This window comes from Haliotis rufescens, unplaced genomic scaffold, assembly GCF_023055435.1.
Source record: "Haliotis rufescens isolate VD_foot unplaced genomic scaffold, xgHalRufe1.0.p SCAF_13, whole genome shotgun sequence".
In the NCBI taxonomy this organism is placed as follows: domain Eukaryota; kingdom Metazoa; phylum Mollusca; class Gastropoda; order Lepetellida; family Haliotidae; genus Haliotis; species Haliotis rufescens.
The window spans coordinates 26,654,820-26,667,562 of NW_025963813.1; the positions used below are offsets into that span (position 1 = coordinate 26,654,820).

At 42.0% G+C, this 12,743-nt stretch overlaps 2 protein-coding genes across 5 annotated transcripts in view; one reads left to right on the forward strand and one right to left on the reverse strand.

Annotated features, from left to right (window-relative positions):
* The window catches only part of LOC124152513 (alpha-(1,3)-fucosyltransferase C-like), a 61,793-nt gene that overhangs the window by 19,683 nt on the left and 29,367 nt on the right, over positions 1-12,743 (reverse strand). For all 4 annotated transcript variants that reach the window (XM_048394356.1, XM_048394357.1, XM_046525475.2 and 1 more), the window contains one exon: positions 5,496-5,560. In XM_048394356.1, the coding sequence (XP_048250313.1) occupies positions 5,496-5,540 (45 nt within the window). In that variant the 5' untranslated portion in view covers positions 5,541-5,560. The remainder of the gene's footprint in view (positions 1-5,495; positions 5,561-12,743) is intronic.
* LOC124152515 lies at positions 10,845-12,032 on the forward strand. Its single transcript, XM_046525477.2, has one exon. It carries the CDS (start codon positions 10,891-10,893, stop codon positions 11,431-11,433), a length of 543 nt encoding a protein of 180 aa, XP_046381433.2. The 5' UTR covers positions 10,845-10,890; the 3' UTR covers positions 11,434-12,032.

Sequence of the window (12,743 nt, forward strand, 5' to 3'; positions counted from 1 at the left end):
TCCTGGTGTATCCCCTTGTAAGATTGTGTATCAGGTATCAGGTCAACCATATCTTCCTTGTGTATGCCCTTGTAAGATTGTGTATCAGGTATCAAGTGTACCATATCTTCCTGGTGTATCCCCTTGGTGCATCCACTTGTAAGATTGTGAATCAGGTATCACGTGTACCATATCTTCCTGGTGTATCCCCTTGTAAGATTGTGTATCAGGTATCACGTGTACCATATCTTCCTGGTGTATCCCCTTGGTGCATCCCCTTGTAAGATTGTGAATCAGGTATCACGTGTACCATATCTTCCTGGTGTATCCCCTTGTAAGATTGTGAATCAGGTATCAGGTGTACCATATCTTCTTGGTGTATCCTCTTGTAAGATTGTGTATGAGGTATCACGTGTACCATATCTTCCTGGTGCATCCCCTTGTAAGATTGTGAATCAGGTATCAGGTGTACCATATCTTCCTGGTTTATGCCCTTGTAAGATTGTGAATCAGGTATCAAGTGTACCATATCTTCCTGGTGTATCTCCTTGGTGCATCCCCTTGTAAGATTGTGTATCAGGTATCAGGTGTACCATATCTTCCTTGTGTATGCCCTTGTAAGATTGTGAATCAGGTATCAGGTGTACCATATCTTCCTGGTGTATCCCCTTGGTGCATCCCCTTGTAAGATTGTGTATCAGGTATCACGTGTACCATATCTTCCTGGTGTATGCCCTTGTAGGATTGTGAATCAGGTATCACGTGTACTATATCTTCCTGGTGAATCCCCTTGTAAGATTGTGAATCAGGATCACGTGTACTATATCTTCCTGGTGTATCCCCTTGTAGTATTATAAATCAGGTATCACGTGTACCATATCTTCCTGGTGTATGCCCTTGTAAGATTGTGAATCAAGTATCACGTGTACCATATCTTCCTGGTGTATCCCCTTGTGGATCCCCTTGTAAGATTGTGTATCAGGTATCACGTGTACCATATCTTCCTGGTGTATGCCCTTGTAAGATTGTGAATCAGGTATCAGGTGTACCATATCTTCCTGGTGTATGCCCTTAGTGCATCCCCTTGTAAGATTGTGAATCAGGTATCACGTGTACCATATCTTCCTAGTGTATCCCCTTGGTGCATCCCTTTTTTAAGATTGTGTATCAGGTATCACGTGTACCGTATCTTCCTGGTGTATGCCCTTGGTGGATCCCCTTGTAAGATTGTGAATCAGGTATCACGTGTACCATATCTTCCTGGTGAATGCCCTTGTAAGATTGTGTATCAGGTATCACGTGTACCATATCTTCCTGTTGCATCCCCTTGTAAGATTGTGTATCAGGTATCACGTGTACTTTATCTTCCTGGTGTATCCCTTTGGTGCATCCCCTTGTAAGATTGTGAATCAGGTATAAGGTGTACCATATCTTCCTGGTGTATCCCCTTGGTGCATCCACTTGTAAGATTGTGAATCAGGAATGACGTGTACCATATCTTCCTGGTGTATGCCCTTGTAAGATTATGTATCAGGTATCACGTGTACCATATCTTCCTGGTATATCCCCTTGTAAGATTGTGTATCAGGTATCACGTGTACCATATCTTCCTTGTGTATCCCCTTGTAAGATTGTGTATCAGGTATCACGTGAACCATATCTTCCTGGCGTATCCCCTTGGTGCATCCCCTTGTAAGATTGTGAATCAGGTATCACGTGTACCATATCTTCCCGGTGTATCCCCTTGTAAGATTGTGTATCAGGTATCACGTGTACCATATCTTCCTGGTGTATGCCCTTGTAAGATCGTGTATGAGGTATCACGTGTACCATATCTTCTTGGTGCATCCCCTTGTAAGATTGTGAATCAGGTATCAGGTGTACCATATCTTCCTGGTGTATCCCCTTGGTCCATCCCCTTGTGAGATTGTGTATCAGGTATCAGGTGTACCATATCTTCCTGGTGTACCCCCGTGGTGCATCCCCTTGTAAGATTCTGTATCAGGTATCACGTGTTCCATATCTTCCTGATGTATGCCCTTGTAGGATTGTGTATCAGGTATGACGTATACCATATCTTCCTGGTGTATGCCCTTAGTGCATCCCCATGTAAGATTGTGAATCAGGTATCACGTGTACCATATCTTCCTAGTGTATCCCCTTGGTGCATCCCTTTTTTAAGATTGTGTATCAGGTATCACGTTTACCATATCTTCCTGGTGTATCCCCTTGGTGCATCCCCTTGTAAGATTGTGAATCAGGTATCACGTGTACCATATCTTCCTGGTGAATGCCCTTGTAAGATTGTGTATCAGGTATCACGTGTACCATATCTTCCTGGTGTATCCCTTGGTGCATCCCCTTGTAAGATTGTGAATCAGGTATCACGTGTACCATATCTTCCTGGTGTATGCCCTTGTAAGATTGTGAATCAGGTATCAACTGTACCATATCTTCCTGGTGTATGCCCTTGTAAGATCGTGTATGAGGTATCACGTGTACCATATCTTCCTGGTGCATCCCCTTGTAAGATTGTGAATCAGGTATCAGGTGTACCATATCTTCCTGGTGTATCCCCTTGGTCCATCCCCTTGTGAGATTGTGTATCAGGTATCAGGTGTACCATATCTTCCTGGTGTATCCCCTTGGTGCATCCCCTTGTAAGATTCTGTATCAGGTATCACGTGTTCCATATCTTCCTGATGTATGCCCTTGTAGGATTGTGTATCAGGTATGACGTATACCATATCTTCCTGGTGTATGCCCTTAGTGCATCCCCATGTAAGATTGTGAATCAGGTATCACGTGTACCATATCTTCCTGGTGTATCCCCTTGGTGCATCCCCTTGTAAGATTGTCAATCAGGTATCACGTGTACCATATCTTCCTGGTGAATGCCCTTGTAAGATTGTGTATCAGGTATCACGTGTACCATATCTTCCTGGTGTATGCCCTTGGTGCATCCCCTTGTAAGATTGTGAATCAGGTATCACGTGTACCATATCTTCCTGGTGTATGCCCTTGTAAGATTGTGAATAAGGTATCACGTGTACCATATCTTCCTGGTGTATGCCCTTGTAAGATCGTGTATCAGGTATCAGGTGTACCATATCTTCTTGGTGTATCCCCTTGTAAGATTGTGAATCAGGTATCAGGTGTACCATATCTTCCTGGTGTATCCCCTTGTAAGATTGTGTATCAGGTATCACGTGTACCATATGTTCCTTGTGCATGCCCTTGTAAGATTGTGTTTCAGGTATCAGGTGTACCATATCTTCCTTGTGTATCCCCTTGTAAGATTGTGTACCAGGTATCACGTGTATCATATCTTCCTGGTGTATGCCCTTGTAAGATTGTGTATCAGGTATCAGGTGTACCATATCTTCCTGGTGTATGCCCTTGTAAGATTGTGTATCAGGTATCAGGTGTACCATATCTTCCTGGTGTATGCCCTTGTAAGATTGTGTACCAGGTAACACGTGTACCATATCTTCCTGGTGTTTCCCCTTGGTGCATCCCTTCGTAAGATTGTGTATCAGGTATCAGGTGTACCATATCTTCCTGGTGTATGCCCTTGTAAGATTGTGTATCAGGTATCAGGTGTACCATATCTTCCTGGTGTATGCCCTTGTAAGATTGTGTACCAGGTAACACGTGTACCATATCTTCCTGGTGTTTCCCCTTGGTGCATCCCTTCGTAAGATTGTGTATCAGGTATCAGGTGTACCATATCTTCCTGGTGTATGCCCTTGTAAGATTGTGTACCAGGTAACACGTGTACCATATCTTCCTGGTGTTTCCCCTTGGTGCATCCCTTCGTAAGATTGTGTATCAGGTATCACGTGTACCATATCTTCCTGGTGTATGCCCTTGTAAGATTGTGAATCAGGAATCACGTGTACCATATCTTCCTGGTGTATCCCCTTGGTCCATCCCCTTGTAAGATTGTGTATCAGGTATTACGTGTACCATATCATCCTGGTGTATGCCCTTGTAATATTGTGAATAAGGTATCACGTGTACCATATCTTCCTTGTGTATCGCCTTGTTAGGTTGTGTATCAGGTATCTCGTGTACCATATCTTCCTGGTGTATCCCCTTGTAAGATTGTGTATCAGGTATCAAGTGTACCATATCTTCCTGGTGTATGCCCTTGTAAGATTGTGTATCAGGTAACACGTGTACCATATCTTCCTGGTGTATCCCCTTGGTGCATCCCTTCGTAAGATTGTGTATCAGGTATCACGTGTACCATATCTTCCTGGTGTATGCCCTTGTAAGATTGTGTATCAGGTATCAGGTGTACCATATCTTCCTGGTGTATGCCCTTGTAAGATTGTGTACCAGGTAACACGTGTACCATATCTTCCTGGTGTATCCCCTTGGTGCATCCCTTCGTAAGATTGTGTATCAGGTATCACGTGTACCATATCTTCCTGGTGTATGCCCTTGTAAGATTGTGAATCAGGAATCACGTGTACCATATCTTCCTGGTGTATCCCCTTGGTCCATCCCCTTGTAAGATTGTGTATCAGGTATTACGTGTACCATATCATCCTGGTGTATGCCCTTGTAATATTGTGAATAAGGTATCACGTGTACCATATCTTCCTGGTGTATCGCCTTGTAAGGTTGTGTATCAGGTATCTCGTGTACCATATCTTCCTGGTGTATCCCCTTGTAAGATTGTGTATCAGGTATCAAGTGTACCATATCTTCCTGGTGTATGCCCTTGTAAGATTGTGTACCAGGTAACACGTGTACCATATCTTCCTGGTGTATCCCCTTGGTGCATCCCTTCGTAAGATTGTGTATCAGGTATCACGTGTACCATATCTTCCTGGTGTATGCCCTTGTAAGATTGTGAATCAGGAATCACGTGTACCATATCTTCCTGGTGTATCCCCTTGGTCCATCCCCTTGTAAGATTGTGTATCAGGTATTACGTGTACCATATCTTCCTGGTGTATGCCCTTGTAATATTGTGAATAAGGTATCACGTGAACCATATCTTCCTTGTGTATCGCCTTGTAAGGTTGTGTATCAGGTATCTCGTGTACCATATCTTCCTGGTGTATCCCCTTGTAAGATTGTGTATCAGGTATCACGTGTACCATATCTTCCTGGTGTATCCCCTTGTAAGATTGTGTACCAGGTAACACGTGTACCATATATTCCTTGTGCTTGCCCTTGTAAGATTGTGTATCAGGTGTCACGTGTACCATATGTTCCTGGTGTATCCCCTTGTAAACTTTTGTATCAGGTAACAGGTGTATTAAGCCGCATCTGATGTATAGCGTAATTAGATCGTGTGTTGGGCGCCTAGTTTAGAATGTACTGTATGCCGTGTTGTCTTGTAAAATAGTGTAAAAGGTATCCAGCCCTGGTGTACATTGTCCTATCTGGTTTAACAGATACCTACATACAGCCAGTGTACCCTTCTTTCATTGTGTAGTCCCGCGTAACATTATGTTTCGGGTTCCTAGGATCAATGTGCAGTCAAAGATTGTGCTTACGGTTGCTCGATCCGAAGCCTTTTGGGTTGGGTGCCTGTTGTTCATGTTGGGGCTTTGCCTACAACCTGAAAGAGTAAAAATGTCGTTCAAGGGGCATCTGCGGTAGGAGCTTTTGCGAGTGATCTGACAGGTCAATATGACGTCATGCTAACACACAAATTTAATTGGTTAATGCGTAAACGGGTGACGTCATGAAAACACCCACCCACATGTTTTCATTGCCCAGTAGCAATGTGTTTTGGCAAAGTCGCAATTGTCCGAAAGCTCCTCGTGCCGAAGTCACTCCATCCGTGAAGTGAGTGAGTGAGTGAGTATGTTTTACGCCGCTTTTAGCAATATTCCAGCGATATCACGGCGGGGGACACCAGAAATGGGATTCACACATTGTACCCATGTCGGGAATCGAACCCGGGTCTTCGGCGTGATGAGCGAACGCTCTAACCACTAGGCCACCCGACCGCCCCCTATCCGTGAAGCTTGGAGGGTCACAATGACCCAGATTCCCTGTTGATTGGCATGCAATTTGCATAAGGCCATCCATATATGTTTTATGTATTTCTCCCCTCAAGCCTTAACTAACCAGAGGGCGGGCGGACGAAATGAAATAAATTACTCATTAAAAAATTTCTTTCAATATTTGTGCACGTTATTTTATGACATTTTAAAAATAAAGTTTAAACACTTAGAATCTAGTCTATGAATTAATACATGTATATGATGTAGATCGATTCGCTTGGCTTCGGAAATTTGCGAAAGGCCATCCATGATGTTTCTCTCGGTTGAGTGCATTATGAATAAGAGAGAAACTGCTTTCTCCTTAGCGGTATGCAATGGCTAAGGGAGGTAATTAGCCTGGGTATGTTACGGGTATAAATAAGGGGCGTGGAAAGCAGCTCGTCACCGTGTGCGAAATACGCATCAGTCGGAAAGCGCACGTTAAATCTCCAAAGTAAGTAAGTAAGTAAGTAAGTAGCAGCTCGTCTCTCTCGCTTGTCAGCACGGCAATAACACTGAACATAAGTTTCAAGTTCTATTATGTCTCAAGACGATCCGTCAACAGCGGGAAAACTTGACGCCATTTTGAAAAAAATGGACACTAATCAATGACTTATTAAAAAATGTCTTTCAATATTTGTGCATGTTATTTTATGACATTTTAAGAAATTTAAACACTTAGAATCTAGTCTATGAATTAATACATGTATATGATGTAGATCGATTCGCTTGGCTTCGGAAATTTGCGAAAGGCCATCCATGATGTTTCTCTCGGTTGAGTGCATTATGAATAAGAGAGAAACTGCTTTCTCCTTAGCGGTATGCAATGGCTAAGGGAGGTAATTAGCCTGGGTATGTTACGGGTATAAATAAGGGGCGTGGAAAGCAGCTCGTCACCGTGTGCGAAATACGCATCAGTCGGAAAGCGCACGTTAAATCTCCAAAGTAAGTAAGTAAGTAAGTAGCAGCTCGTCTCTCTCGCTTGTCAGCACGGCAATAACACTGAACATAAGTTTCAAGTTCTATTATGTCTCAAGACGATCCGTCAACAGCGGGAAAACTTGACGCCATTTTGAAAAAAATGGACACTAATCAATGACATTAAAAAATGTCTTTCAATATTTGTGCATGTTATTTTATGACATTTTAAGAAATTTAAACACTCAGAATCTAGTCTATGAATTAATACACGTATATGATGTAGATCGAGTCGCTTTGCTTCGGAAACGAATTTTTAATAATCAACTGAAGAAGGATAAAGTTGACCTGGTTCTTTTATGACGGTGCAATGGTAGATGTGGAAGTATTTCTTTTATTAGATCGGTGCGCAGTTTTCCACAGCGGCAGGAAAAAATGAGACACGAAAACTTTATATTATTTCACGTCGGAATGGATAAAAAATACGGACAGCCACACATACTTCGAAATGCTGTTCAGATAAATAATTGTTCACATTAATTCTGTCATGTGCGTGAACATGGATTTCAACATTATTTTCTTCAAGCTTATTCAGGTCGCTGACTTCACAGATCATCGTCTCTTGTAAAGTAATTCGGCATCAACACATGTTTGGTCTCGAAGCAACAATGTTTTTCTCAGAGGAATTTTTTCTCCATCCATGAAGAGCATCTGTCATATTGCCAATGCCTTGACAATCTTCCTGGTCAGTTGATCTCAACAATGTAATACACACAGCCTCATTCACGTCATCACAAGATTCCTTCAAAATACCCACGTGATCAGGGTTACGACCTTGGGATGAGTTGATTTTTTGTTGTTGCATTTTTAGAAAAGAAATGTGTGGACAAAACGGGAAAGGGATCCCAGATTGTATTTTAAAACTTGTGCGCGAAGTGTATACAAATTCCCCGAACAAAATATACATGGGACAAGTGTGGATCAAATGATCAAACTCAGCTTTGTGTGTGAAAATTCTGTGAAAGAAAAGGAAATCCATAATTAAAGTAGTCTTGGAATTTGTGTATTGGAGTTTTTGTTTATCGTTAGTACAATATTATCTAGGCTAGATACGCATAATGTAGGTCAAAACATCTAGCAGTTGCTAAAGTGCATTGTTATGTTGATACACGTGAAATATTCATATATTGTAGTCAAACTGAGAACCTCTTGCACAACTTCTGGTGCTTGAAATGAGGCCCCTTCCCAAAAACTAGTTGAACAATCTGTGTAATAATTCAAATTATATAAATATAATCTGATAATTGTGTGGTATAGATATCTAACTCTCTTACAGCAAGCAGCAGTTGGCTGTACTCGAGACCAGAGTCAAAGCGATGACGAGTTGCCTGCTTCAAAGCATCCTGGGACAACCCCACCCAGAAACGGCTTCGAAGCAAGGTCATGGCAGCATTTGTCGAGAGCATTCCTGAGACTTCGATCTTTGATATCAAATCAAGAAAACTACAACTCCAAGCTGAAGCAGAATCGTATATTTCCTGGCGAGCTGTGTAAAAGCGCTCCGTGACCGTCTCGCCAGGCATCAGATTGCCAAATACAATGTCCAAATGCTCTAATGCAGAATCATTGGTTGCCTCAGCAGGGTTAAGTGAGTTAATATTTAAAGTCACATCGGCAATATTTCAGCCATATCCTGAGCCTCAGCAGGGAAGCCACTGAGAAGATCTGCAGCAGAACCCTTGGCTGCTCTCCGCATGGCATTGAATATGGCGGTGTCAGAGTGAGCATTTTCACGTCGACACCCCAATATTTCAAGGCACTACTTACTGTACTTCACATCACCCTTTGCCCTTAACCGATTGAACAATGATGATGTGTATAATAAACAAGTATGACAAACCTCCTAAAAGGCAACAAGGATCCAACAACAATACTATGAACCGAGGGCAATATGGAAGGGGATCACAAAGTGCAAAAACTCATAAGTATTAGGAAACCAAGTGCAGGGCTCCTACAAAAGTAAGGATACAAGATGTTGTGATATGGGTAGACTTACAACTGAGGGGAACTAACCACTACCCCAGGTAAGCAGCAAAGTTCAATAGCAATGCAAGTAGCCTGACACAACAGTCAGGATGTGGTCACCTGAAGAACGACTAATGCATGTACTGAGGTCAGGCAAAGACGTATATAGAATGTATGTACGTCCGTGGGTCAGGTAAAATGAAACACTAGCCAGATGATGCCAATGGAAATGAAATCCTCCAGGAAGCAAGGGCTGCGGGTGAAACTAACCTGACATCAACTGTGGCGTCATCCCAGATACAAGTAGTAACAGTAAGAACTACAGACCAGACAACTATAAGAAATAAGTCAAGATGCAGCAACAACTGAGTATGTAAATGTAACAGTAGATACTGACTGAACTCCACTGTCACATATGTAACTTACATGTACATATTGGGGGAAACTATACAAATATCTCACATCACAGATACACTGTTACTTGAGATAATAAATATGCAATTGATGGAGATACTGAGGACATCAAGACATCAGCATAAGTCACTGGTGGTATTCATATAATGCAAACAAACAATCTGCTATGACTGATGTAGTGATGAAGCTCAGATGGGATATGGTATATGATAAAATGAAGAAACAACACAAGACAAGACAAAATACTTAGGGTAAACGTGTTAGTGGTTTGCTGAAGAGAGATACATTCACACCGAAGGAAAGATAGCAGGAACAGCATGGAAAAAGAAGTACTGAGGATAGAGTCTGACACAGGTAAAGTAAGAAAGGTATCAGTGCAAATATCAAAAGTATTGACTGAAAAGAATATCAAGTAAAATATAAACTTTGGATTTTGAAATTGAACTGTTTAAGTTAAATGTTAGATAATTGGAAATATAAATTTGGTATCAAAGTCAAAGCATTACCAGATACACTTGATATTAACCTTAAAGTTTGATCAGTGGTGAACTTTTGAATAGAAATGAATAAATATGTTGTCAGTGTGATGAATATGAATCTATACTATACTCAACAACAAAAGTTCCTGTGACACCAATATTTTAGTGTATATTTTTCAAACAAGTAAAGTTTGGTTTTCAATATCGTAGTACATGTATGGAATCAAGCCACAAAAAAGCCACTGCTACAGAAAAGCATGCATTCCATGCAAAAGTTGACTTTTACACTGCAAACACGAAAATGTCGTTTTCTTCCGTATATGGTCATTGGACGGAAAAACGACTCAAAATTCATTAAAATTGATTAATTGGTTAGTGTCTAGAAAGTGTCCAGAAAAGCGTTCAAGCGTAAAATGGACGGAAAAACGATGCTTTTTGCTCCGCCTTGTACGACTGGAAACGGCCAATCAGATGGCGCTGGTCCCCCGACGCACATGATGCCCAAGACTTCCTTTCGGAAGCATTAGGCTTCGTATTTCTGGCATGCCTTGCTCTAGTATCTGTCGCGCGCAGTGCAGCGAGATTTGCTGATAAGTCAGTTCTAGGATATGTAACATGTTAATGGAATTCAGACACGCGCCAAGAAGTCAAACCAAACCATTTTACCAAGTTTATTGAGATAACATATCCCTCCGCCATGCACAGTTACCTCTATCGGATAATGGGTTGTGTTTCATTTGGTTATAACAGTAACTAATTTGTAATGAGAAGTTTACACGATATACGGCTTTTCCATAGGACGAGAGGTGGGTCACATGATGTTTTTCACGTGACTGTATTCTTGAAATGATGTAAATGTTGTATATATGCATGAATGGTGAACAATGGGTATGACGTCATCCACTTCCGGGACGCTACCCCTCGCGTGTAAACGCTTCTTCGCCGGAAAATTCCGGCGGAAGCGATGACGTCATTACTTCCGTTTTCTATTTTTAGGTGTAAAGACGTTATATAAGGAGAAGTTATGCTTTACACGTTATTTCCAGTCGAGACGTTCATTCAACATGGCTACACGCTTTGATTCGACTCCGAGATGTCATTTAGATATCGGCAATGGCGTGTTTGTCACAGCCAAAACGTGGAAGGGCGACGAACTTCATATTCACATCAGAAAATACGAAAATGACAAAGAACGGTCCTTTCCGACTGAGCGAGGGATTAAAATCAACTTGATGCAGTGGTTAGAGTTGAAGACTGGAGCCAGTCATGTGGACGAGACTATCAGTTTGTTGAAACAGAGAAAAGACAAGAAGATCTTCTATCATCTGGGTGCTAATACATATGTACAGGTTGACACAAAGTTTGCTGGTGTGGATATACGGCATTGGTGGTGGTGTTGTGAAGATAAGGTTGTGAAACCCTCTAAGAAAGGTATCTTTCTTAGGCTGGACCAGTGGGAGAAACTGAAAGAGTGTTTTGGGGTGATGGTAGACTACGTCCCAGAACTCGAGACGACAGTACCTTGTATCATGCAAGAGGATCACCAAAATCAGGTAGGGGCCCTCAGGTGCACGTTCTGTAATCCGAACCACTACATGAACTGGTAAAAATCTGTCAGAGACATTTCCGACTATAACTTTTGAGTGGGGCGTGACAATTCCGGGGGTACATCCTGTATCTAAAAATACCAAGTGTTTTTAACGTTTATAAAATAAGATAATGACATCACTTTCTAAGAATAGAAGAGAGTGTTTTCCCCCTCACATTACGCTATAGCAGGCGTTGTGAAGAACGGTAGTGATTCAGCCCATAGACATCGGACCGTGCAGACGTGTTTGTTGTATCATGGACGTGTGCGGATATTATCCTCTGGACGAGACGGTAATTGTAACGCAGTACCTCCTAAGAATAACTGGTCTTCGTTCGAAAACCGTTTGGCATCGTTCAAAGAGTGGCCTATTCAAATGAAACAATCGGCTAAGGACATGGCTCACGCCGGACTCGTCTATCAGAACAAAGGCGACACGTGTATGTGCTTCAAGTGCGACATTCGTCTGAAGGGATGGACGAGCACGGACGATCCTTGGATAGAACACGAGAAGTGGTCACCGGACTGTTCTTACCTAAACATGGTAGGAGTCGTCAGAAAGGACGCTGGGAAAGATTTGTTTGCCATAAGCAATCTCGGTTGTTAACCGGAACTATTGTGAACCTTTTGGGGAAATGTATACTTATTATTTTACTGTTCGAATGTGAATCAAATGTAGACATGTATATGTATCGTCATTTTTTGAAGTAGTATAAATAGTAGCATGTTTGCACTCGTTAGTCAGTTGCCAGTATGACGCCATGGGAAGAGTATCTCGAAACTATCTATTACGATCCCGAACATCCGGGGAGTTATGCCGGTCCTATGAAACTGTACGAAGCTGTAAAGGCTGAAGGTAAATTCAATATCGGATTGTACCGTATCAAGAAATGGTTGAGGGGTCAAGAGATGTATACTATGACACATCAGGTCAGAAGGAAGTGCCCGTGTAATCAGTACGCGGTGGAAGGACTAGAAAGCCATTGGCAATCCGATCTCATGGATATGACGTCATTGGCCAAGTACAATGACGGCGTGAAATACCTAATGGTTGTTATAGATTTGTTCTCGAGGTATTTGTGGGTAATCGCTATCCAATCGAAATCGGGGAAAGACATGGTCGAAGCATTGACCTCCTTATGGAAGACAGAGTCTCGACATCCGAGGTTGTTTCAGTCGGATTCGGGGTCGGAGTATAAGAACCATCAGGTAAAAAAATACCTCAGGTCGAAAGATATACATCAATTGTTTACTTTAAAAGAAACAAAATCGCCTTATGCCGAACGAGTCATCAAATTGATCAAGATACGGTTGTATCGATACATGATG

Excerpts from the sequence above, each read along its gene's own strand:
- LOC124152515 (XM_046525477.2), top strand. The coding sequence starts at position 10,891 with ATGGCTACACGCTTTGATTCGACTCCGAGATGTCATTTAGATATCGGC.